General features: G+C 32.2%; 3 protein-coding genes and 1 long non-coding RNA gene across 6 annotated transcripts; 1 reads left to right on the top strand and 3 right to left on the bottom strand.

The window, feature by feature from the left end:
• Nucleotides 1–1,337: 1,337 nt before the first annotated feature.
• Nucleotides 1,338–6,441, top strand: LOC138132690 (uncharacterized). The gene is made up of 3 exons (XR_011160155.1): nucleotides 1,338–1,704; nucleotides 5,775–5,957; nucleotides 6,056–6,441. It is a non-coding gene; the product is annotated as an uncharacterized lncRNA (long non-coding RNA).
• On the bottom strand, nucleotides 4,338–5,945 carry LOC138132680 (protein THEM6-like). The gene is made up of 3 exons (XM_069050284.1): nucleotides 5,789–5,945; nucleotides 4,698–4,912; nucleotides 4,338–4,641 (listed from the first exon to the last, which is right to left on the bottom strand). Exons 1-3 carry the CDS (start codon nucleotides 5,943–5,945, stop codon nucleotides 4,381–4,383), a joined length of 633 nt encoding a protein of 210 aa, XP_068906385.1. The 3' UTR covers nucleotides 4,338–4,380.
• Nucleotides 6,442–7,744: 1,303 nt separating the features above from the next.
• Nucleotides 7,745–17,124, bottom strand: Tsp5D (Tetraspanin 5D). 3 transcript variants are annotated; one of them, XM_069050279.1, is made up of 6 exons: nucleotides 16,898–17,124; nucleotides 9,726–9,812; nucleotides 9,206–9,397; nucleotides 8,975–9,160; nucleotides 8,683–8,916; nucleotides 7,745–8,630 (listed from the first exon to the last, which is right to left on the bottom strand). In XM_069050279.1, the coding sequence occupies exons 2-6, from the start codon at nucleotides 9,786–9,788 to the stop codon at nucleotides 8,538–8,540; spliced, it is 768 nt and encodes a 255-aa protein (XP_068906380.1). In that variant the 5' UTR covers nucleotides 9,789–9,812; nucleotides 16,898–17,124; the 3' UTR covers nucleotides 7,745–8,537. The 3 variants fall into 3 exon arrangements, with proteins under 3 accessions (XP_068906380.1, XP_068906381.1, XP_068906383.1); XM_069050280.1 differs by lacking the exon at nucleotides 16,898–17,124 and adding an exon at nucleotides 11,918–12,417; XM_069050282.1 differs by lacking the exon at nucleotides 16,898–17,124 and adding an exon at nucleotides 11,934–12,417.
• Nucleotides 17,125–18,869: 1,745 nt separating this feature from the next.
• LOC138132677 (uncharacterized) lies at nucleotides 18,870–27,085 on the bottom strand. Its single transcript, XM_069050278.1, has 6 exons — nucleotides 23,890–27,085; nucleotides 23,562–23,749; nucleotides 23,000–23,514; nucleotides 22,777–22,876; nucleotides 22,063–22,730; nucleotides 18,870–22,004 (listed from the first exon to the last, which is right to left on the bottom strand). Exons 1-5 carry the CDS (start codon nucleotides 23,918–23,920, stop codon nucleotides 22,575–22,577), a joined length of 990 nt encoding a protein of 329 aa, XP_068906379.1. The 5' UTR covers nucleotides 23,921–27,085; the 3' UTR covers nucleotides 18,870–22,004; nucleotides 22,063–22,574.
• Between the last annotated feature and the right edge of the window lie 25 nt (nucleotides 27,086–27,110).

Genomic DNA, 27,110 nt, shown 5'->3' with positions numbered 1-27,110 from the left:
CTCTATCATTTATGTACTCTCGTGTCAAAAATGCATTACTCCCTAGAATTCGAACTTTTAGGGAAATAACGTTTTTCATGTTGTGTGTAACTAGAATTTTCAAAAGTTATTTTGAATGCCTAAGGTTGGTTACTTTGAATTGAGAGATTAAATCCAAATAAATATGCCGCCAGTAACCAAAATTGATTGTGAAATGAAAAATCATCTATCACTTACCGAGAAATTAGTCATTTGCAACTGTTACAATTAATTTGCTGTCTTACATTTTTAGGATATCTTTTGTTTGTCACCAGAAACCACATAGCCTCCAACCTAACCAAATTTATGGCAATCTAGTAACGAATATCCCTAAATCCTAGAGAGTAATTCATTTTTGACACGAGAGTATACTCACTAAATTCTCTCGTGCACCTATACGTAGTTATTTTTTAAGACCTAACATTTAAAATAACACGTGTTCAATTGAAAAGTTCATCAAATTGGCTTTGATCTTTGTCGCTATCTTTGTCTAACCAACTCAATTTACAATGTTGTTGTCTTTTAAAAAATAAAGTCAAAGCCAACTTGATGAACATTTCAATTGAACACTTGTTACATTGCACTGGAACATGAGAAAAAAAGTATTTATATTTTACGCAGCTGTACCAAAACATATTTACCAAAGTAAACATACACCAATAACAGCTAAACAAAACGAAATTTAAAACTGTATAACAAAATTGAGTGTAAATATCTTTTATGCGGTAATATAATATTATCTGTTCTTGTCGTTCCGTATTTGTTCTTAAAATCTTTTAATTACTCTTAACCAATCAGAGAGTAAGAGATTACCTAATTGTTACAAGACATTTATATTTTAGGGGGAAGCAGGAGTTATTTCTACGTGGTATAGATCAGGATCAGAACAATCATTTGTTAATCTATGCACAGTAAAAAGTGTTAACCGAAGTTTTAAAATTTATATTTACTCATAACCTGAAAATACATATTTTGGATGGCAATAACAAATTGAGTCGCATGTGTTAATCTGCTAGACATTCTTCGGGATTTCGACATTCTACGTTATATGCCCAGTCGCATACATTTATGTTTATATTAAATAATGTCAAAGGCGGACACGTAAAGAGGTACGGATGTCCGTTTGAGCACATGTAGTATTGGGTACAATCGGCGGTCGGAATAAAAACAGGATAAGCACCGTCTGTTTGAGGACACTCTGCCAATTCTCCTGTTAAGAATAAATTAATCAATAATTAAACTACAAGAAACTTGAACGGTTTACCTGGCTGAGCCCATGCCAGGAACAGGACGACACTTGCGAGAAATACCACTTTCATTTTGATCGAACCAAGTCAACACTTACAATGATCTTTGTATGTGTGCACTATCGAACAATATATAGAAAAATCACAACTTAATCGCTAAGAGATTTAAATCCCTTTAACTCTTTACAAATTATCATGATTGATGATGACAGGAAAGAAGGAAGCATTTGTCACGCGGTGAAAACATTACATTACTTTTCTTTCAGTCATTTAGTTTATTGATTCGTTAATAAATTTAATTAAAAACGTGATCACGTGAAACTGGAAATTTTAAAATCAAACACAAGGCAATCTTGATCAAAAACAAAGACGTAGCCTTGTTGTAAAATTCCTGATGGTCTAGATATTGTAGTAGGAACATTCTCTTGGTGCCAGATAAGTGAGTATTTTTTTAAATTGTGAAGTGAGTGAACTTTAACTTATGTGAGCTCTGGCTAATGATCTATTGACTAGTACAACGTGATCAAGAATGACTGAGTCTGTTGGTAACAATGAAAATTTGAATGATTTTGGTACCACTGTAATCTAAACGCATTTCCGGTTGTCAGCTTTGACAGAGTTGACAGGCGATTTTGACGTTTACGTTTACCAAAAATTTATTCTACAGCAAAAGATTGTGATTATTTTTGATAGACTGGTAATACTTTTAAAATATTAGTTCGGCAAAACTGATGCTTAAGTCAAAACATCGGCGTGCACCCATACTCAATATAAATATAAGAGTTCAGTATTTTCTGTAGCAAGGTGCACATCATTTCGAACATTTTCTCTAATCACTTACTGATACATGCTTGTTAAAATATATCGTGCGTTCATTTAAATGTATCCTCAAAGTTGGCGTTGGAGAGTCGATTGAGAACGCACCACTCGTGCAAAAGCGTAGATTTAAACAGCTGTGATCTTTATCTTTATCTACTTTGAAGATAAATTTAAATGAACGCACCATAAGTTTTTCTTTTTCCAATTACTTCAACAAATTCACGTTTTTCTCCCGTCCCTCTAAGCACGTACGCCTATGTCTTTTGTCAAATGTACTGTCGCGAGCAAAAAAAACTGGTCGTCAAAATCATGCTTTGACTCAATGGAAAATGCTCCATTGTAAAAGGGTCGTAAATATCACACCTAATTCATCACCTATCATCATGTTATATGACATTAATTGTCATTTTTTAGTAATAATTCAACTTTTCTTGACACTTTGTTGACATGGGCATAATCAGACAGGGACATTTTTTTAATTTATGACAATATAACCAAATTTTGCAATGACATTGACGACCAGAATTTTTTGCTCGCGACAGTAGAACTGTCATCAGAATGACCAACATTTGCATTGCCAACATATGAGAAAACGTCACCACACTTGGGATTTAAAGTATTATAGCAACGTTTTGTCCTTTATCGTTTATAAGATCAAAAAGAACATGTCATTAAATTTATAGATATAGAAGATGAACCTACGGTTATTTGTTAATAAAAAAGAATTGATGAAAAAGTATGATTTTATTTTACCACAGCCAGTCTCAAAAGGGGATCAAAGTTTGTTGGGATTCTATAGGAATCTCCTAATTTAATGAATATATTTTCAATTAAGCAAGACTACTGTTGACGAGATTGTGGAGATTAAAAAGATATAACGGATTAGAAGCAATGAAACTTTTAACTCTGATTCAGAGATCTATATTGTTGATGCAGACAGTATGTACTTCTCAGAAACAAACCTAATCCCTCAATCTAGAAGTTACATTTTGATTGGGCAATAAAATTCGCATCGTTAAAGCACTAGATTGTTACGAACGCAACAAGAGTGAAGATATTTCACGTTAATGTCTTCCACTAAAGATTTATGAAACTATATGGAGCATGTCATAAATGTTGCAATTGACGTGACACGCCTATAAAATCTAGTGAATTATTAAAGTTAATAAGATAATAACATAAACATGATTAATAACTTGGCAGTGATGTGATAATCCAGATGAAATGACATCTGTCATTTGAAAATAACACGTGTTGATAACATTTCCACGGATCAATAGGCGGAAACGGAAATAAGAACTTAAATAAAAACAAAACAAAGAATCAACTGTGATCACATAGTTTTTAAGTTTTAAGAAACAGGTTTGCAATGAAACATTTCTTTTAAATGGTGCAAAATAGATGGAATCCATTTTGTCATCAAATTATTTGTTTGTGTGTTGATTTTTTTTGTAATTCCCATTTTATCAATGCTATGAGAGTTCCAATATTTCCATAAGTACAAAAAGAAGAAGTTTGACTGGTGCAGGCGTATCCAAGCAACATTAGAAAAAAACAACAAAAAATATGTAAAACTAAACGGATGAATTGAATTTTATGAAAAACTAGGTAACTTATTTTTTCGTCAACTGAAACTATGTGGAATAATACCGACAGTTCAATTACTATTAATCACTAATATTAAAACTGTAACGTCCACGAAGTAATCGTTTTAGTTTCTTGATCCAGTAAACCAAATGAAATATGTTTGTTGCTATCTTCATGTCCAATAGTGGATGAGTAAAACATCAGATAATTTAATTTTAACATGTTTATTATAAAATCTTAGCAACATTATCTTATAAATTTTAATAACTTATGTCTTAATCACATAGATGAGAATGTAAATCACATTTTAGATATCGAATACCAATCATTACCGCGGAAAAGGAGTTGTCTATAATTAACAAAAATTTAGTTTGTATCTATTTTACAAAATTTAGGTCAATTCTATTTATCTATATCATGTATCTATATTTTATGTCTGCAGATCAAATATAGATTTATATAAAAATTCACAAACCTTCTTCTGAGCCTCTTTGGTCAAGCGTTTACGTAAGGAATGTGCAATTCATTCACACAAAAAAAAATAGAAACTGTTGGTTTTAATGATGTCGTTTCATTTCTTACTGACCAACAAACATATAAAACAGCAATGCCCACAGTATTGAGTGTCACTAAATTATCTAACACTAACTTAATCCTGTTTATATCATCGAGTCAAATTGATTTTCATTACGCTGCTGCACACAACTTTTTACTTAATACTTCTCAAAGTTGCGCTCGAAATCTCGTTGCTTTCTATCCATTTTGCTAAATCCGGCGTCAACTCCGGTTTCTCTTTCTTGTTATTCTCCACGTCGTCCCCTGAATAATTGACTAGAAGATCATTGATTACGTTTTCAGCATTGCAGTTGGTTAATCGCGTTCGACACAACACGATAGCGTTTATAAACATATCTGAAGGGGTTAGAAAGCGATGCTCCATGTATATACTCTGCTCATCCCAGTACACGATCTGGAATTAAAAAATAAATAAAACTTAAATCAGGTGAAATTAAAAACCTGCTGTACCTTCGTGGTTATTAGATATCTATTGAACAATTTGATGAAGCGTCGATATCTAATGGTCGATGCACCCAAAACTAGACTTCCCCCGTGTTTTTTGATGCACTTGTAGAGGCCTGTTCTTTCGTAAAAATCGATTTTAGCAAAATCGAGTTCGCGCAAGAATCTCGCATTGTTCATGTGCGTCAGCATCGAGTCAATATCACTTGTTAAACAAATTCCTGCAATTGAAAAAGATTAACAATGACTTAAAAAGACCAATAAGAAACTCATTAAGTGGCAATTTTAAAATGCCAAGTTTATTTTGATATGTCGTAATTCACGAGCGTGCACGTTTCTCATTAAAAAGAAGTAATCATATTCTACTTGCGTGTAGTAACTCGCTCGCCCACTCATGCAGCCAACTTCATACTCGTGGGTGACAGCCAGCATTATACGCTCGTTGAACGATTACTATTAAATCTCCACATTTGCATATTGATTAGAAAAAAATCATGAAGATAACTTCAATGTTAAATTCACTCTGGAATGCTGATTAACTTAAATACGCACCTACGCCTAAAGGATTTTTACCTTCGGATTATACATATTTAATAATGTAGGAAAAACACTTTTACCTAAATAGTAATCGCGGTCAAAGTCAAATCTTTACTATAACATATTTGAAGGTTCACAACTTTAGTTTATCCCTCTGGAAAGCCTTCCAGCCGGTCATATTTTTTCTTATGCGGAAAAGTAATTGTTGAATAAATTATGAAAACGTTAATTGTTGATTGTGAGTTTAAGAAAAAAAATCTAAAAATTTTCTCATTTAGGCTTAGAAATTAAGTTTCAGTAATAGCATTGGTGTGCTACTTATTAACTGAATGTGTTTATGCAATCGTATTATTGGTAAATTTATCTTGACGTTTCGTTTTTAAACCTTCACTAATAAATTAACACAGACAAATCTTGCACGTTTTATCCCTTAAATTAAAAAAAAAATAGAAAAGACAAAATAGCTTGTGTTGAACTAAATATAAATAGATTTATTTTTACGTGATTTTTTTTAATGTCCTTGTACAGAAAAATCCATATTTTCAGCAGCCACCACTTACCCTTGATTAGAGTTTCGCTCAAGAGATGAGTCTTCTTCTTCGATATCCTGGCCAGAATGACGCACAGTGAGGCACGTAGAAAATAGTGAATTTCGAGAAACGAGTACGCAAACAAAATAAAAATCAAAAAGCCGAATATTATGTAGCACAACACCATTATTTTAGATGGGTGAGATTTTTAATTGGATAATTACATTACCGTACCACGGGACGACTTCCATAACGTTCGACTTGGAAAACATAACTGTTGCGAAATTTTCTTTCTAGCTGACCGCTGCATTAATTTAAACAAAGTAAGTGAGGATCTCCGAGTGTAAACAGAAGTGAATTGTAAGAAAAAATCGCGACGACATCGTGCTGGATTTTAACCATGGACAGTACACAGGCGCCCATTTCAAATGTCGATAATGTGACACGCAGGCGCATTCACACCTGTTTACATCCAGACATATATTTATTGGCTGAAGATGGGAATTATTGGCTTCGTCTTAAATCAATTTATTATTCTTAGGTGTGTAATCCCACATTGGACTTACGACACTAACAGGCACCAGGCATCGGTTGTTACTTTTTTCTTAGATACATTTATTCCAAATAATTAAAATTCAGTACCTACATAAAAATTAAAACAATTTAAAATTACTTGTCTGAAATATTTTTGCAATTTTTTTCAAAGTAATTTCTGTATTACATATTTTCTATAATCGCTTGATCCATTTTCTTTGTATTCTTTTTTCCTCAAACAAATGCATCACTAACTAAGCCCAAAATCCAAAAGTAGACTACATATCGGATTGTTGTGTTATCTAGCTTCAATCTTGTTGCAAATATATTTTGTTGCTAATCTGTTTGTTACTGTGATAAAATAAAATACAACAAACATTTAACGCAATTTGATATCAGGATAACAGGACCTGATAGAGATTTTAGTTTATAACGTATAGGCAAACTTTCACCGAATTTTTTATGATCAAGAAATTTGGTAACATTTTGTGGGTATGCAGTTTAACCTACACTGCTGTACGGCATTTTGCCTAACTTTTAGGAACTTTTTATTTTATAAACAATATTTTTAACGGTGTCATTAATAAATATTGTCGACTACAACCATTAGTATGAGTCAATTAAACACTTAAAAATATGTATTGTAGAATTCAACCTTTTGAAACATGAATTCCGATAATGAATCATTCTGCGGAAGTTGTCCCCAAGTTTTCGTAAAAAAAATTAAAACGGCACAGTTGGATTCATTACAAAGAAACATCGAAGTGCAAGTATGAAATGGAGAATGATATGTTAAAAAGAAATAGATGAAATTCTAAAAAAAAAGTAAGAAAGATTTAATTTTGGCTTATTCTTCAAACAAGGCAAAAAAGTTAAATTTCATGTTAATATTTTAGGATAATATCTGAAACCAGTTGTAATAATCGTGCGGGTTAATTTTAATAAATAAAACGGTATCTTTTGATAAATTTTATTACAAATTAGTAAAATATCGGAATGTTATTTTTTGACAAATGTCAAATGTCATTTTGAGAAATGTCAACTTGACGTTTCTATTCCATATAGAGTAAAAGTTTTTGTCATTCGTTCTTTTCTTTATCCTCGTTGTGGTCCTTACCTCCTGACAACATTTCAGGCATCCGCGTTGATTGTCTGCATAATTTGTATTAAAAGATAAGACCTCTTTGCTCTGATTAAGTTGCTTTGGTTTTTTTGGTTTACCACTGTTGAAAACTGTTTCTTAACTAAGAAATTACTCGACGGTCAAATCTAGACCTTGTATTATTTGGCACCTTTGTTATTAAAGAAACCAAAACATTATTCTGCGTTGTAAGAATTATTTTGCAATTTATAACGGAGTGAATTAACATGTTAAAAGTTAAAGCAAAAATATCTTAAATCTTGCATTTCGATCAGATGGTTTTGTGGAAACTAATTATTACGTACCAAATATATAAAAAAAATCTCCTTTATTCATAAACTCAGTTGAAAGTAATTTCCATTTTATAACTTAAACAAAATAAAAATAACATTTACATACTATAAAAACGTTATTCTTAAAGTTTTTAACAGAGACATGTAAGATGTTGTTAACTTCATTTCAGTTATAAACAGCGCGAGAATTTTACAATAAATTTGTTGTTACTGGCCTTGAAGACTTCATTGATGAATTTTTGTTAATGTCTGCAGTTTTTAGTAGACTATAGTACTAGCATTTATGTAGTAAAAAATAAGTTACAAAAATATATCTTTAATAAAACATTTACAGTAACATTAATAACTTAAGTATAGGAAAAAGTTAACATCATAAAAATTATGGATATATTTCCTGAAAAAATCACTACGTTATATAGTCAACAAGAAGTGAGAACATCAGCTTATTAGGTGGTCAATCTCAAGATAACAGATCTATTATTGATTTCAACAACATTGCTTAACTTAATTAGATTCTAATAGCTTCGTTAGGTTTATCTAATTATTATTTTAAATTGGTTATTACCATCAAAATCTTATTGTTAGTAAAACAAAAAGAAAATAATTATAGAAATGTCTTGTATAATAATTAACAACTACTACCATCTAAATATAATACTGTAATTTGGCTTGCTCTACACGTACAAACTAGACAGTTTCTTCGTTGACTTACCTACACTCTAAAAATTAATTTACTAATGGATACACGTGCCACAGTCGTTTTCGTGATATGCTTTACGTAATTGAAAATTTTACGGTTTAAGAAAAAAATTTAGGCATGAGTTTGGTACGATTTGTACGTCCGTGAAGTCCTTTTATGCCTTACCGTACAGAACAACAGCATGGACGATATTAAACCAAAAAGCTGCAACAAAAAAATGAAACCGGACATTTTATTAAGTCTTTTTGCAAAGTACCTGAATGAACGCAACTACTAGTCCAACCACGCCCACAATGTGAAGCCTCTGTACAAACCACATGTGAATTTGATGGTAACACCCGGAGGAATAAAAATTATTCGCATCCCCTGACTTTCCACAGTCTTCTGTTAAATTCGAGGGAAGGCAACAAGTGTCAGGAACCCATGTCTTGTTAGGCCAAGCATCAATCATAAACCAGTCTTGGTAACTGACGACGCCGCAACATTTGAACTAAAATGAAAAATTATTTTGTTCGTAGCGGTGCGAGTAAAGCGTCTGGATGAAATACTTCTGATTGCAGGTTGTCCCAGATGGTTACTAAACTGTTGGGCCCCCTCGCTGTCACATTGTAATGGTGCCAAAGTCCGTTTTGCAACTCCTGCCGAAAAGTGTGCCCCAACGAGACTCGAAACACAAAAGCCAAGGAGCCGACGAGAAATTCGGCGATAAACATGAACACAACTAGACTGAAATACTGAGAGCGAATTAGATCCTGTGGAATAGACGAGTGGGGACTTACTGTGACTAACATGCACCTGCTCTGGAACCAGGAGCCACAACACGCGAGAAATGACAGTATGAAGGTAATAGTGCCGACCGCTATGGCCAACGAGTCGGCACTTAAAAGGGCATATTGGGGTAATAATGAAGCGTAGCCCTCATAAGCTATCCTCAGCCAGATTCCAACTCCCAGAACTCCACAACCTGTAATCTAGAAAACACGGTTTACAACAATTGTGTCGCAAACAGAAAGTGTTAAAATTCTGGAAGACGCAATCCATTGTCTGCTTCAACAATGATTTATTAGTTTCTTAATGTGGGAGAAATATTGTTTACAATATCGGTCGCGTGTAATGACTATTTGTACACGTGAGATTAGAAACCAGAACTCATTCACAGTATTTGAGTGAGAGTAAGTGGAAAACGGTATTTAGAAATGTATCAAGCAAGTTTCAAAACGTCTACTTTGGTACAAATTGTGAGGTTTCAAAAAACAAGCGCAATAGATTGCTAAATGGAGGGAAATCACGTGAACTCACCCAAAGAAGTACATTTAGCCAGCAAAATAGATGCCTCACGCACGTGTAACCACTGCGCGACATTTTTATTCACTGCCTCTCAGCTGCCTAAAAAATAAATACAAATAATTTATCATTTATGGGGTATAAAGTATAAACATTAAAGATAAAAAATATTATTACGATATTTGAAAATACGGAATAAATACAGGCTGTTTCTGAAATAAGTGCATTAATTTTAACTGGTAATAGAACTCATCAAAAGGAACAATTTTTCTCTTTGCCATTTTGGCGAAAAACGTTGCGTAATGGCTTAAAAAACTAGGAAAGATTTTCCTAAAACCGTTCATATCTCCAAAACTAAGCTACCTAAAAACGTGAAACAACCAGATTCTTACGAAGTGGATTTTTTGCTATACGGGTAGATTTGTTTGAATTTCGATTTCGGCGTTAAAACACGTTTTCTGGATGAAACTGCATGTTTTTTTCATATTAGCGCTGGTCTCAATTAGCCATTGCAGTATTTAGTGGCGTAGGGCTATTTTAGTGAAAAATCTCTCCAATTTTTTTTTTGAATTAAACATCGTTTTTCGGCAAAATGGTAGATAGAAAAGTTGTTCCTTTTGACGAGTTCTATTACCAGTTAAAATTAATGCACCTATTTCAGAAACACCCTGTATGTTTTAATACATTTTGGCATTTTAGCCACGTGGTACGTTCTTTACCTGAATAAAAATAATATAATGTCACAATTTAATTCTTTGATTTTGTGTCATTCGAAAGAAACATTTTTGAAATTTATTTGTTGTCATCTTGACGTCCAGGATGCAGAGTTAAAGTTAAACATAACATTTACGTTCTTTTTTTTAAACGCATCAAAAACGTTAAATACTTGATAGAATATTTGTATAATTATATAAATTCATGTTCTTTTTAATGAACCTGGTCGGTAGCAACCATTATCAATGCACTTATTTTCATTCTTAGTTGCTAAACGGAAAGATAAGGTATTAATTCCAAGGACGTGGTCAAATGCTAAAGTAAACAACATTTTAAAATTAATTTCAAAAACTTTTTAATCTACCTTTACCTAAAATAATTTGATAAAAATACATAATAATATTGTCTTTTCTTTGCTTAATTATTTATTTTGTATTTAATGTAATTATGTAATTCGTTTCTGACAGTACTATAAGAAATAACATTATAAAGGGGCACGGCATCAAGGCCAGATTTATTTATTATTACGAATATTTCTGTCATAATTCTTTTGAAAGCACTATTTCCATTACTTTTATATTTTTTTCGTTTTCTTTTTTTCTACGCTCACATTTTACACAACATAGAAATCGAGTACACTATTATTATTATTTATTGAAAAAACAAAACTAGACAAAAGCATTAATTTTCACTAAGCTACGTGTTTATTTTTTAGTATAAATAATAGCACTGTCAGAAATCTTGACCCAGTATCGGCGGCCGCAAAAGATCTTTGATCTGTTGGGAGAAAGTTGCCGACACGAACGAGGAAATTTCTCTAAAATTGCAAAAGTCGGTATATTATTGCTTTTTTAAATTTGCAAATGCTAAAATTGAGATAAAATTTCCACTTCCATTCCATGTAGAATGTTAAATACTTTGTGACATCGATGTTAACTTCATAAATTGCTATAATTTGTTCTCAATAACGTCTAAAATTATTTGTCTGAAGGATTTCTGCCACAAGAAAAATCTTCTTCATCTCATATCTCAGTCTAAATCCATTTTTTTCCTATTATGGAAGTCTAGATTTTTTAGACTATTTAGAGGTGAACTAGGACTACTTGAAGAGTGCAACTGATCCAAGAAATAACGCAAAAGTCATTTAGTCATTTGTACCAAAATTTATTTGTACCTCAGTGGTTCCTTAGCTCTCAAATTTTCAAAACTTCTCAAATACTACCTCATCCATTAATTCTAACTAGTTTTGCACTTAAAAATAATTATCTATTTTTTTATTGATTAAAGAGTGATGCAAAAAATGTTGCCTCAGCAATCCCTGTTGTGTCAGATTAAAAAAACGACACATAAAGGTGTCACCTAAAGATCCCCTTATTTATTTATATTACGAAACATGGCCTTGCTCGTTGAGATAACGTCAAATATCTAAAATCGACCCTGTGTAACACGCAATACGCGAATGCTAATACTGTCAATGTCACTGCCAACGTTACCTCAACTCGTTCTTACCAGGAAACACCATAATGCACTGTAATTATACATTTCGATACATAACCCGATCGGTTTCGCAACAGAAGAACGGTCAGCTACTGAATTAAATGTTTGCCAAGAGGTATTCTATCCTTGCTCTCTTCTCTCTCAAATTGTCTAGATAAACCGATAATGTCAAAGAGGATTACGCCGGTGGGTGTTGGATCCTTGAACTACTGCACTGATTGTCAACAAATAAAAATAGCCAAACCCACACCACAGAGTGACTAACACCAATCTAAAAATTCGGCGGAGACAGCACGGTACGGTACAGTTCCGGCACTGCACTTCCTGGATGACGTTCAGTTTTGAAATTTGATTAAGGAAGTCGTGTAAAGTGCAACGTGAGCACGAAGCAAATGAAAGTGAATTCATTTGACAGAGAAAAAAAAACGAAAGAATTTTGACAGAAAACGGTTAAAAAAAATATCAAGCGTATCCTCGGATAATTATCCTTCCGTACCTATTGACTGCACAGTACTGTAAAACACACAAAACGTGAACCGCAAGGTACGAATATTTTTAAATATATTTCTTCGGGTTGTTTTAAACTGATTCGAATTATTGACACATTACATTATACTTCTTGGAAGCGATAATTTCAGAATTTTTACATTACCACAAGGATAAATAAAAAAGTGTTGTTTAATAGATGTACATTCTTCTTAGTTTGTTTTCGCGTCGTATCTTAGTCGCTCCTTCAAACGATATTTTGAATAATATAACAGTATACAATGTTTCTTCAATAAAGTGACCACCATCAAGGAATTCAATTATAAATAGTTTGTACGTGCTTGATGAGAGAAGTTTAAAAATAACTTCTATTTTCTGTTTCAAGGATAAATTGAAATCCATATAAAATATTCCAAAGGTAACCATTTTGTACATTACCTTTTTATTTGTTTATTGTCAACAGTACTTCTAATGTGATAAAAAAATATTGTAATCAAGTTCGCCTTGGAAATGATGGCGATTTAAGTGAACCAATATCTGTCACATAAAATGAGTAAAACTGTAAATAATGTGTTAGTATTAAAAATATGTAAATTTAGTAAAAATATTATGAGTACATTTGTTTTATTAAGTTTTATTAAGTTGTAGCAATGAGTATTGTACTCGTATAAAGCACGAATGCGAGAAGTAAGGTTAGGGCATCGTTCGCTGATGATTCAGAAGAACGTGGGCAGCCAAAGCCTTCTATAGAATCTCTTTTTCTTCTTTAGAAGGCTTTGGTGTAGGCGTGATTCAACTTACGAAATGTCCATCAAGAATCTGCCGAAAATTTTTAATTTGCATAAAAAAGACTGCAGATTCTGCGTATGTGCATCAAGGCCCAAAAATTGCATCTTTTTTCGTGTTCGTTTAGGAATATATGACACGTTGATTGATATGTAATGGATATTTATGCAACAAGTGGTCCATAGACATTATTACCTCATGTATATGAAGTGTGTACAACGAGGCTGTAGAGTGTAGACCACGTAATTTTGATCTAAATGTTATTTTACAAAAATCATGCGATCATGATTGATTATCGAGTTTTATCATTCTCAACCGTAGAATCACGTTCAACTGCTGATATTTTTTTAATCAATTTATTATGTTCTATTTGTTTTTAGAAAGCAGTTTATGTGTTTAATATCCTTCAAACGACGCCATTATCTAAGATACAAAGAAGCTTGACCCGTGCTTAAAAATATGTTCTAAAATACGTATTTTTAGAAGCATAATTTTAGGATGACATCGTTCCATGCCAAAATAAAAATAGCTGCCATTGATTTTCTGGAAGATAAAAAAATTTTAAATAAAAGAACATTTCATTGTTTCTCTTAAAGCTTTATTCTGCCACCACATAAAAATTACAGTATTATTTTACTTTATTACCTGAACATACCTACTAAAAATAAGTATGTACTACATTTCTGTCATAATTTAGGTATGTGGAAACTGTTCTCATACTTAATCATAATTAGTGCCAGTTTTGACTTTGAAATCACGAATAAAATTCGGGTAGAAAATGATATTTTACGTTTGACATTTAAAAGATTGACAATTTCTTTTCAAAAATCAAGAATGGACTTTGCTCGTAACTATGGAAACAAAACAGAAACAGGCGAAACTCAACAAATAAACAACACCATTATTGTATTAGAGTCTATAAAATGTAATTAAAAATAGTATTAAAAACCGGTAAACAGTGTCATCAAATAGTAATCACGGTTTTCTAAGAAGTTGAATGATGAAATTAACAAAGCAATCGAAGGTAAACATCTCAAAATACGTTTCAAGTTTATGTACAAAAACAGTTTGTAAGTTTGTAAGTTTGTAAGTATATTTTATTGTAACGTCGTTAAAAATTAAATTTGTTGACTCTTTTTAATTTTTAATATGTATTACTCAGTTCAGAAACGATTTCCAAAAGTTACGGACGGTGGTCAATCAAGCTTTGATTAAGTCAAAAAGGTTCAGATCTAATTGATCCAAATATGACAGATGTGATGTTAAGCTTACAACAACTATCACATTTTACTTTACTAGGTTTAGTTACTAAAATTACATTCGTAAAATAATTCTCTTTTTTAATGCACATGTTTTAAAATATTTATCACATTTGCCCAATTCCAATAATAGCACTACAAATTATATACAAAGAAAAAACATTTGGTCCAAAGGCTTATAACACTTTGTTGCTGCATTACCCAATTTCGCATATTTTTTATGCGACACTTTTAAAATAGTTCTGGTGCACCAGTGAAGTACAATAAACGCATTTCAACTGTTACTTTCTCGTTAAACAAAAGTAACTTATAATGCATGTCATGTTCTTAAGTACTCAAAAAACCGGCTTATCACCATGCATTAACAGCCAAGCTTCTAATTGAAATTTCAATCACTATTGACCCAATCCTATTCAAATGCACACATCCACTCGCTCTTAATTACACGACAGTTATTGTTTACCCAGAAAAAACAAAAACGATTTTACCGTTATGGAGCCGTAGTTGGAATACTAATTAGAAACGTGTTGTGCGGCAACGGTAATTACAGTTCCTGAAGATTTCTCCTGAAACAATCATCTCTGAATTCACAATTTACTGAAACCACCAAGTTCTTCTTAAACATCCATCAAAGAGTCGTCGCGATTGTACTTTCACCTGACGTGCATCAACAAATCTTGGGAACGATATATTCCCAGAATCGTAAACCTGGTTTAATAGTCCAACTCGAGGTAGAATTTTGATGATTCAGTAGTATTTTTAGAAACGGAAATGGCGAAAATTCTTACCTCACCTGTATTTGCAAACGCTAATCTATGAATATTCATAGGAAAAACAATAGAGTTCTGTCTGCTGCTTATGCGGAAATAGAAGAACCGCTACGCGAAGATTTTTATCAAACCGCTTTGTTCTAATTACTCAGTTTTTTAATGCAATACTACATCCGCAAATTTATTTTCTCCACCTATTAAAGAAAGAATGCATTTGTTGGATATTCATTGACAGAATGATGTTAATTCCACGACCCGTGTTAGAATATACTGAAATCCACGGCTGTTGACCAATCACATCCCTCGTATTTTCATTCTGCAACGGCAGATCGCCAATCGGATGCATTTGTAAACAATAAGTCGCACATCGCGTAGCAACCGCTAAACGAGGCACAATTTTAATTGTCAAATATTAAAAATGGAATTAAATTACATTTTCGAAGATTGTTTTTTCTTGGTGTAGTCGTGAAGAAAGTACAGTCTTCAACTCGCGTATAATGGCTATTATTCACAAGGATGAAAATTCCAACACGAGCCGTAGGCGAGCGAATCATTATACGCTCGTTGAAGAATATACTATTTAAATATCACAGTTTATTAATAATAGTCAAAAGGTCAGTTTCTGTTGTCATTCTAGTACGTTCACTTATGCCCATTAGTAATTGTACTAATGCTACAGTTTCTGCATTGACTGGTAGAACGTGACCTATAAAACAACTTATTCCATACATTAAAAAATATATATATCTGAAATTCCATTTCTTTGGATTAACGGATTTTGTGGTTAGCAGCTCTACCCAACAGAATTAACATGTTCTAACATAAGAAATGTTTCATATTTTTAAGAGAAATCTACATTAAACAGCCAGATCAGTTTTGTTTTTCAGATCATTTAAAGACTACTGTTTTTTATGGACCACCTGCATCCTGTCATATCTAAATACCCTAATCATTGTTAGATAACAACTGTCAACAGTATCTACGTTATTAATCTTACGGTTTAAATGACGTAAAACAAGGCAAACATTAAAAAAAAATCATGAAATTAAGTGGTAGGATAATAATATGGGTCAGTTTAATTTAAAATTTTCTTTTAAAAAAATATTGCCGAAATGTTTGTCATTGTTCCACTATTCGATTGAACAAAAAAAAACCGTTTGTTCAGATGTCAGGAAGCAAAATTTCCCGTTTGTGAAATCCCATTATTGGCGTGACATGAATAGAAACGTAAACTCTTGTATGAAGACACCGCAACGACCTGTTAAGAATCTGGAGCGATGTAGTATCAATAGAATTTACATTTTTGTTCAAAACGTCTTAAAAAAATGTGCAGGTGATTAATGACAAGGCTGTCAACTTGTCCATAGTCTATTGGTTATTTTAGTATTGACTTTTGCACATTCAAATGTCAAATTTAATGACCCGCATAATAACATTAGCGACACTAATACAAATTAGTCTATGATTAATATATCACAAGAGTTGTAAAATTGTTTTACCGCTCGTAACAACAATATTTTGTTAATGGTACACAATGTGGGTTACCCACATATGTGGGTAAATAAAAAACGTGAATTACAACGTACTATTAAGTAATAAATAGATAAATAGGTATTTTTCCGGGTCGTTGACATAAATTTCTTTCGTTCGCGTATTGTTGACATTCTCTACTCACCTTTAAAAAAATTATCTATACGTTGTGCACAGAGATCACCACATGTTCCCATTTATGCTTGTCACGGGTGAAATCATCGATACGATGAATAAATAAAATCTTGTTAATGAAGTAATGCCGCACAAATAAACATTTTGCGTTGTCAGACACATTACATAGTAAGTCGGTCATAAACAAACACTGCAAGAAGGTCAGGTTCGTACTGTACAGAAGATAGCATTGGTGGTCGACACGTTTTGAACGTCCCACTCAAACCCATCGGTCCGCTTCGTTCAATTTCGTTCCATTCAAATACCTGTCATGTAAATCGTGTCGTGCCGCAGGAATACACAAAAGAATATTTGGGGAGTCAACAATGGGTGCAACAGGGTCTGATTGATTTTTTTTGACGGGTTGATGGGTAACGTTTGTTTGGGTGCCGGCGCACTTGATGGTGCTAGTTTTGATTTCAAAACAAAATCACTTTATTGTAGAAGGCTGAGGTTGTTCCATGGTTGCGGCAAGAAGGATTAGTATGTTAAAAATTGATCATATTGTGAAAATGAAATAAAAATAAGTTGTAATCGTTGTTTAACAATGATGGAAAGGTTTTATATTAATAACATTATGTAAAATGACATTAAGGTAAGGTAAAGTTTTATTGTTATAAATTTTATACAATTTCAATACCTCACAAGGACATTGGAGTTAGTTTACCATACCAACATAGGACCGCCATTTTGGGATTTTTTGACAGATTTCTCATAAATTATTTTTCTGTCGTTCCTCTGTTTTTATGGTTAGGATATTAAATAAAAGTATATGGGTTGTTCATTTAAATTTCTGGTCAAAGTTGGGGTTGAAAAGTCGATTGTGAACGCACTACCGATTACGGATCACGAATCTTACGTCTTTACACGAGTGGTGCGTTCACAATCGATTCTTCAATGCTAACTTTGACCGGAAATTTAAATGAACAGTTGAACACCCAATACAAACAGTTGAGTAAACAAGATTTACTTTCAGAAAAGATACTTTGGCCAATAATTCTCTCCAGGTACACAATAACTTTTTCAATGTATCATTTTACAATTATACGAGTACAGAATATTTTACTGAAGCAACAATAGTTGTTTTCTAGTTGGGTTTTGTTTTGTTTCACGATAATATCGTCGGTAAATAATCCTCAGATACTCACCATTTCATCAGCTCCAGATAATTGTTTATAATATGAAATTTTATTTTAAAAAATTTGTACTAGTTTCAGTTGTTTCCCTCTGACCTGCTACCATGCGAGAGTACTTTCCATTTCCATTTTTTCTCAGCTAGCTTTTCTCATCTTTTTTACCAGTTTCGAGATATTCTCTAAGTCAAATGCTCTCTACTTCGTCCTCGGTCGCTTGCTCGGTGATTCAATGTACTCCCCGATTTCATCGTGTTTTACTGGTTGCCGCTCTTTAAATCTGCACACTGTATCCAGAAAAATATTTGTTCATCTTGTCCTATCTAATGGTTGGGCCAAATGGTCCAGTACTTGCTTTTGTTTCCGTATGGCGTAACTTCATCAGCTGTCAGATATTTCGTGAGATAAAAAATATAGGACGAGAGACTATTTAATATTTCAGAAACCATTGAAAGAGTTAGACAAAAAAAATTAAATGAACCCGAACCTTCATTTGTCATTTTTATCACAACAAATAAAGGTATGATCAAAATGAGGTCATGTATCAACTATTTGTCAACTAAAAAGACGACTTGCGTGTGGAAAAGAGAGAGAAAACTGCGACCTGCTTGTTCACAAATTTATTTAACATTAATAACACTCGTTATTAATAGTTTTATAAGGATAAAATATAAGATAATAAATATAAATGTTTCTACGCCTATTGGATAATACTGTAATTATTAAAGTGTTTTTCATTGCATAACAGGATTCATTACCCACGGCCCGTTGAATAATAATTTAAAAATTCACTGCAAATAACATAGCAACTAGTTTATGAAGTCCAATCGCAAATTTTAATACAATGGTATCAAGTATACAAAACAATAATTTTAAAACGTCAATTTCAGTTTGTCTAATAATAAAACTTATTTATAATTTCTCTTCATAGTCGTAGAAAAAATATAGTAGATATTCTATTCGCAGATAATCGCCATTACTCGTTCGGATGAATTACGCCACTCGCCTGCGACTCGCGAAACAAAATCATCCTCACGAGTAATAGCCATCATTATCTGCTCATTGAATAATATACTATTCTTTAACGATCTACAGAAATTCATCATCATACATACGCACCAAGACATCCATTCTGTCATTTTCACGTTCCAGATTTAAACCTTCTATAAATGTAACAGAATAACTTTAATCATTAGAGTTAATTTTCCTATCCCACCTCCACCCGGCGGCACGGCAATTTTGCCGGAGTACATACACTATTACGGATAATACTATCAAGTAATAGTGCAGTGCTTATCAACATAATTACCGGCGTCTCGCCTCCGCATTTTGACTTTTTTGTGTTTTATGTTCTGTGTCAATGTTAAGGAATTTCCTCACGATGTGACATGAGTATAATAATATACCTTTTTGAATTTCAACCACCAATGTGTTCTCTAAGTCCAAAATTTTTAAATTTTTAAAAAGAAATTGCAGTACTATTCCTGTTGCTGAAATTATAAATGGTAAAATCGAAATTTTTTCTAAACACCAAAGATTTCTCATAGCAACGGAGAGTTCTAAATATTTATTAATTTTTGTATTATATGTCTGTGTTATATTGTGTGAATTTGGAACAGCTATATCTAAAAGATATGCTTGCTTTTGTTGTTTATTTAAAATAATAATGTCTGGTCTGTTATGCTGAATGTGAATGTCAGTTAAAACTGTCCGATCAAAATATAATTTGTAATTGTCATTTTCTAAACAACTTTCTGGTTTATAAATGTAATGTGGTTGTGTATCCTTTAATAAATTGAATTTAACTGCTAAATTCATGTGTATAATTTTTGCGAATATATCATGACGTTTTTTATATTCGCTTTGAGCCAAAACGGTGCAAGAAGAAATGATATGTTCAATGGTTTCCCCTTCAGTTCCGCAAATCCTACATTTATCAATGATCGATTGTAAACCGCATATGTGTTTTTTATAATTTCTTGTATTTATAACACGATCTTGTATTGCAAATATAAAACCCTCAGTCTCAGGATGAATATTTGATTTTTTAAGCCATGCATGAGAAGCTTGAATATTAATTTCTGGCTGTTCTAGCTCTTTAAAATATCTCCCATGTAAAGACTTTTGTTTTATATTTGCTATAGTGTCAGGTATATTTGGCTCAACAATATCTGAAATTATATTATCACTTAAATTTAAAGGTGTGTAGCCTTTATCCGCTGAAACCAAAGCATTAAAAAAAGTGTTATCACGAGCTCTATTAAGAAAATAATTTTTTAGTGAAGCAATTTGATTATGTTGTAGAATTTCTAGATTTGAAAAACCCCTGCCACCATTTTCGCGTGGTAAATTAAATCTTTCAATAGCAGATTTGGGGTGATGTTTACAAAATTTTGTAAAGAGAACTCTAGTTTGAATATTTATATTCTGTAAATTAGTTTTGGACCATTTTATAATACCAAAAGAATAGGTCAACAATGGAACGGCATATGTATTAACTGCTTTAATTAAATTATTACCGTTTAATTTTGATTTTAAAATAGATTTAATTCTTAAATAAAATTGTTTTTCTAAATTTTCTTTTATAATTGAATGTTGAATATGATTTGATTGATTAATACCTAAATATTTATAAAATTCTCCTTTATTTAAATTTTTAATGATTTCTCCTTCTTTAGTTATATATTCTAAATTTTCGTAATGACCGCGACATATTGATTGCGTTTTACACTTATCAATACCAAAACTCATGCTAATTATTATTATTAACCTCTTGGATAGTCAGTTTCATCGAACCTCATTTTGCCACGTCAGAATAAAACTAATAATGTAATGATAGATGATAATTGTTATAATTATCATTGCTATCATTGTTTTAAATACCCTTTAATGGAATCGACTATTTCTACCTTGAAGTGGGAATTAAAGTTAATAGGTATAGAACTTATTTCTAAATTATTATACTCGTATCATTTGACGTATTACTAGACTATTGATACTCCTGTCGCGACCTCTTCTTAAGAAACCGCAATACCAAATTATTGTATCATTTGGCGTATTACAAGACTACTATTGACTGATACTACTGCGGCGACCTCTTCTTAAGAAACCGCAATACCAAAAGATTTCCTCATTGACCTCTGAAGTAATTAATAAAGCTTCTGGAGGGACTGGAGTCTACTTCTGTAAACCGCAAATTTGTTTACAAAATAACAATTATTGTAAAAATTATCATCTATAAAATAAATAGCTTAGTAGACTAAATTAGAAAAAAATATTCTTTAGAACATACAAGACTGTCAAAAATAAAAAAATGTAACTATTATCTATGAAAAATAATGGGTGATCAAAATGGTTGTGGATAAATATGACTGAAGACTGACTAAAGAGCATTATTGCAGCTAGAAATAATAGTATATTACGTTATGAGGAGCAAAAATGAAGTTTTATGTGCTGCAGCTGGTAGATTCTCTGCCGAACAAAGTGAGGCAAACAAACTAGCCAAAGCACATAAAACCATTCTTGCTCCAAATAACATATAATATTTTTTCTTCAAACCTTCATAACAAATTATTTAAGACATGTTAAGAAACCAGGTAAGAATTTCAAATGATTTTAGCTAGTTTAGTTTACTTTACAGCCGCTCATCAGCGAAGATAATAACTTCACGGACGCCCTCAGCGGAGACAATAACTTCACGGACGCTCCTCAGCGGAAATAATAACTTCACGGACGCTGGTCAGCTCGTTAGATGCCATGACAATGAAGTGACACTTTAGCATTATCAATGCAGCAGTGCAATGTCATATTTTACGGACGTTTGAAGAAAAAATATTTTGCAACTGAATAATTTTTTCGTGTGAAGAAAAAATAGATTCAGAGTTAATGCCGAATTCCCTTGAATCGTGCCAAAACTGACACCATAGAGTACAACATTTTCGCAATCTACAAATTCAAATGAATTTCTATTATTTGTTACACATTTCTATATTTTCTCACTTACTTTAACTCCTAGTACAAAATTTACTGCCACCTCTGCAGTACAGTCAATTTGAAAGGGTCTCAATGTGCTTGAAACCAAGATGAAATAAAGTTTGACGTTCTCTCTGTTCCATCTGTACCACTTGAGACTGGTCATTACCGTGAATATTTGCTCACCCTTTAATCAAAAAGAACAATTTTTTATGTACAAAAATATATAAAATTTATCGAACTGTTATTTTTTTAAATATTTTCCGAATTGTAGCATTCCAAACTTTTAAGGTAGTCTGAACAGTCCCAGCCTTGAGGAATTCCTCAACGTGTGTGGTGGCGTCCTTGAGGCCGCGACGGGTCAGAGAGACATAAAAATCCCGAACAAAAATCAATTCTTTTTCCGCCTTGAGACCGAATTTTTTGTCTCTTGCTGCATGTATTGTATTGGCGATAGTGGGCCTTGAGGATTTCTTTAAGGAAAATTCTCTCCGTGTATGGCTACCTTTATGTCATTCAACGGTGCAATGGTGAGACATGGATTTAATATACTTGTAACAAGTGTAATGGTAGTAATGAATTACGGTTTACCACATTTTCAAATTCTTGGCCTGCTGCTATAACGGCTACAAATGTCGCAACACCAGCCATTCCCAGTGAACCTATATGTAAGAAGTCAGAATGAAGACTTTGCTGAAACTAATAAGACTTTTTACTCAAATAATTACAGGACAGTTGAACATACCATAAAAACAAACAGAAGTACGCTAATACCTAAAAGTCCTCCAGCAACAGCAAATAGGACAATAAAAATTCTTATTCCGTCCTTCACATCTGAAGAAACCCTGAAAGATATTAAAGTAGGACCTCTCTTTGCATAAGAGTTTGTTTTATTCCAGTTCAAATTAGAACACCATATTTAAACCGATTAATTACTAGGTACTCTTAATGTAACGTTTTAAGCTTACGTGTATATATTATTGTGACGACGGAAAATAAATATCAAATTTTCTTTAACGTTCTTCTGAAATTGACGATCATCCACCAACACATCAATTCTCTCATTTTCGCTTTCCACGTTTAATTCTTCTGCTAAATGTAACAGGACATAAATCTGATGTCGAACATGACTTGTAGCGTACACAAGCTGATTACAGCTTGCAGGCATCGTTAAGCTTGTTAAAACAAAGCTTGTTCTGTAAATCCAAGACAATTCATTTTGCCATGTTGGTACAAATCTTTCAAAGATTGGATATGCGAAGAAGATTTCTTTATACGTTTTGGTAGGAAACATGTGCAACAAACCAGATATCAACGCCAGTATAGAACTTGCTATAAGATAGTTTGTTATTAACTTTGACTCCATTTGAATTCGCTGGGCAATATTTCTGTTTATCTTGTCGGTTTTCCATAACTTTAAGGATTTTAAACCGTCAGGGGTAAGGTGTGATACAGACAATACTGCAGTAGTTGCGATTATAATCTAAAGAATTAAATTAAGTGTTGTAAAATTTTTCTGGAGTTACTTACAAAAAAAGTTCCAAAGTACAAAGGAGCATACAAAACAAAGTAGTATTTGTCGAATTTCTCTAGAAAGAGGTATGTTTGTACAACGAAAAGGATCACATTGATGGCAAGTGCGATTAGGAGTAGCAACTTCACCAATTTCATTTGGAAAATGTCCACAATCAGATAGCGAGCGTTTTTCAAAGGATCTTCTAAATAAAAAAATCAAAATGCAATATCATACAATAAGCGAGCACAGTCGCTAAGACCATTTAACATTAATGCTTTAGTCATCGTTTTTTAATGTTTTAAATCGTTATAAACGGTGCTGGTTAATCTTTTTATTAGATACCTCTTGGATAGTCCGTTTCTTCGTACTCCATTCTGCCACGTCAGAATAAAACTAACTCAAAATAGTACAATTGATGTTAATGTATTAAATGTAATGATATTTGTTACAACTACGCAAAAGTTATAAATAATGACAGGAAGGGGAAGCACCCATTAACAAAATATTCTTCAAATAATTCTTAGGGGCTAATAATAAGTAATTGTTTTCGAGGGAGATACGTGGTGTCTTAATGGTGTATACTTACTAAAACAAATTATTTAATTATTAAACAAATTATTAGAGTATTTGGCATACTCCGAATACAACAATGATATTACCATTGATTTTTACTTACGAAAACATGTACACATTTATCCTTGATAAACCCCAAAAAGTTACTATTTTAACTGTGTATCGTCTATTTTTTTTAAATACTTGAAATGAAATGTTTATTCTAGATCCAGGAAAATGTTCCTTAAAACGTACAAAACAAGACAAAAATAAATTGATTTTTGCAAATTGTTAAAAAGTTAAGAATCTCATTGACAAGGTTTTAATTGAATTACGTCTTTTATTCCAGAATATTTTCTTGATTTTATTTATCTTGGAGAGCCCATTAGTTTCCATTCCCTCGTCCTAAAAACAGATCCATTCGTTTCTTATTTTTTCTGGTTTTGAATCATTCTTTAAACCGGTGCTCTTTCTGTCTTGCTGACTTCTCTCATTAATTACGTCGTGTTTTACTGGTTACTGTTATTTAAATTTCTCCAAATTTGTAATAAATCAGTTTATGAATAGTGAAATAAAGTCTGTCTCAATTCCAAATTTCCACCAACACTGCATTCTACGTTGGAAATATAACCTGCAACACTGTTTGGTGAAAAATGCGTCAGATTGTATTTGTTAGGTTATCTGTCAATTTCCGTTTTTACAACTCAAAATTTTAGAATAAAGGAAATTTTTTTTTAAATGCAGCAAGTAAGTAGGTAAAAAATCAAATTCTAAAAGCAAAATAAACTTATGAACTATAAATCTGTTTCAAAATCAAAAATCCACCAACGCTGCATTCTACCTCGAAAATACATCGGACAACGTCGCCAACTTTTGTTTTTAGTGTATTTGCAAGTGTCAGAAAAAAGCGAGGTTATGAAAGGAAACTGTTGACAGTTGTTTTAGTCGTAGTTCATTGTGTTTTTTAAATTCTTCGAAGCAGGTAATGAGCGCTCGTTTTAATTTAGCGGTTAAAAGATTCCTTGTTTTTCGAGCCGTTTTTGTAATTTGATATTTGTGACAAACCGAAAGTCAAATTTTGGCGGAATGTTGGGTTCAAACTTATTCAAGGGATTTCTTTTTTCTGCCAACATAATTCAACAGGTGGTGGATTTTTGATTTTGAAACAGATTATACATAATTTTATTTATTTTTTGGTCAAAATACAGATGCCAAAGAACTAACGATAGATGAAGATAACATTTCCAAGGTTAGATTTTTTCAAATTTTATTAGTTCAATAATTATTTAATAAGGTTTCGGTTAAAATAAGATATGCATGTGTTACATCACTGAATTCACAAAAAAATACTCTTTTTAAGGATATTAAATTTGACCCCCGTGCCATTTAAAAAAAATCAAGTTAGCCTTGTATCTTCAAAATAAATGACTTTGTAAGATTCAAAAAAATGTCAAAAAACACATTTATCTGAAAAATAATACACGATGTAAATGTGTTTATTGCTTTCAACTGTCATAAATTCTCATTTTTCTCCTTTGTAAACTGCCTCCTTACTGCTCTAAAGCAAAAAATAGCAGATAACCAACCGTTGCCCTAGACAACACATTCAAAGTGACATTTCTTGAAAAATTTGTCAAAACTGTCAAAAGCAAATGCGAAATCATTTTTAATAGATTTGGAAGCTTTGGCGACGTCGTTTCAAACAATAAAGTTTTGTATGCAACTCGTTTCTGTGCAAATTGGGCTTTTCTAATTGCCCTCGAGGCCTTAAAATCCTCGCTACGCTCGTATTTCAATCTGGCCTCTCGGGCAATTAGAAAAGCCCAATTTGCACAGAAACGAGTTGCATAAATAACTATTTTTTACACTAAATTAAAGTAACGTAAAGTATCTGTAAAAAGAGAAAATTTACCGTACGGGCCACCGATGTTGTAGATATCCCCCAGAAATTTACAACATTCATCGGGAAATTGGAGCTAAAGTGAAAGGTAAAGGTGTGTTTACCAATTAGGGAAGCCGAAAAGTACAGGGTGATTCAAGTTTTACCGCCCGAACGAAAACACACACTCTTAATCGATTTAAAATTCTCAAAAAATTCAGGAATGATTGTGTAACGCTGTAGAACATTTTGTAAAAATATCAAATTTTTTAATAAAACGAGTAAATATTTCGTTTTAATTCAATAACCGTTACATTAATTTACATAATTTTTCACTGAGAGTCCTTTCAAACATTTAGTAAAAATTTGATGTCATTGAAATCATGAAAGCATCGCCGGTTTTTGAAATAAATGCAATTTGATATTAAAGTGCAAAATTTAGTTATGATTTATTATTAAATTGGGCGGTCACTTCCACAATTGAGGTTGACATGGGTTATTTATGGTACCTTAAAAGGACTAAAGAATTACTGGAAAAGTTCTCAACAGATGTTTTCCAACAATGAAGTATTTATTTGTGACACTGCAGTTGTAAATCTTGATCATTTTTCGGTGTTAATATTAAAACTGGAATAATTCAAAAACTTTTGATGCGAATTTCATAAATATGTTCTTTGAATTAATTGTAAATTATGAGCGTGCACGGATTTTTTTTTTATTGTGGTCAAAATCAATTTTTTAAATTTTATGGCTCTGAATGAAGTGATACGAGAAAATTGATTGTAAGTACACGTTTGAAGCCTTACATGAAGGGAATGTAACCCTAAAGTTTCGTAATTTTTACTAATTTTTTAATAGGGTTAATCGTGCGGACGGTAAAACTTGAATCAATAGAGTTAATTTTGAATTTCCTTGATAAAAGCTTGACAACTTGGCGAAATAAATTAGGTAAAAAAAAATTTCAGAGGGCACACGACTGCTAAAATGTTTTTAAAATGTGTCTAGTCTAGAGGCAATTCGAATAAAAATCAACAAATGAATTAAATCAGTAATTTTTAGAGTACGTATGAATTAATAATTAAAAAAAAAAATAAATAAAATTTGTTACACAGTCTAGGACTGGTTTACAAAT

The sequence above is a fragment of the Tenebrio molitor genome, chromosome 6, assembly GCF_963966145.1.
Source record: "Tenebrio molitor chromosome 6, icTenMoli1.1, whole genome shotgun sequence".
Taxonomy (NCBI): Eukaryota; Metazoa; Arthropoda; class Insecta; order Coleoptera; family Tenebrionidae; genus Tenebrio; species Tenebrio molitor.
Note: the sequence above shows the minus strand (reverse complement) of the source record. Positions and strands in the feature narration are given on the sequence as shown.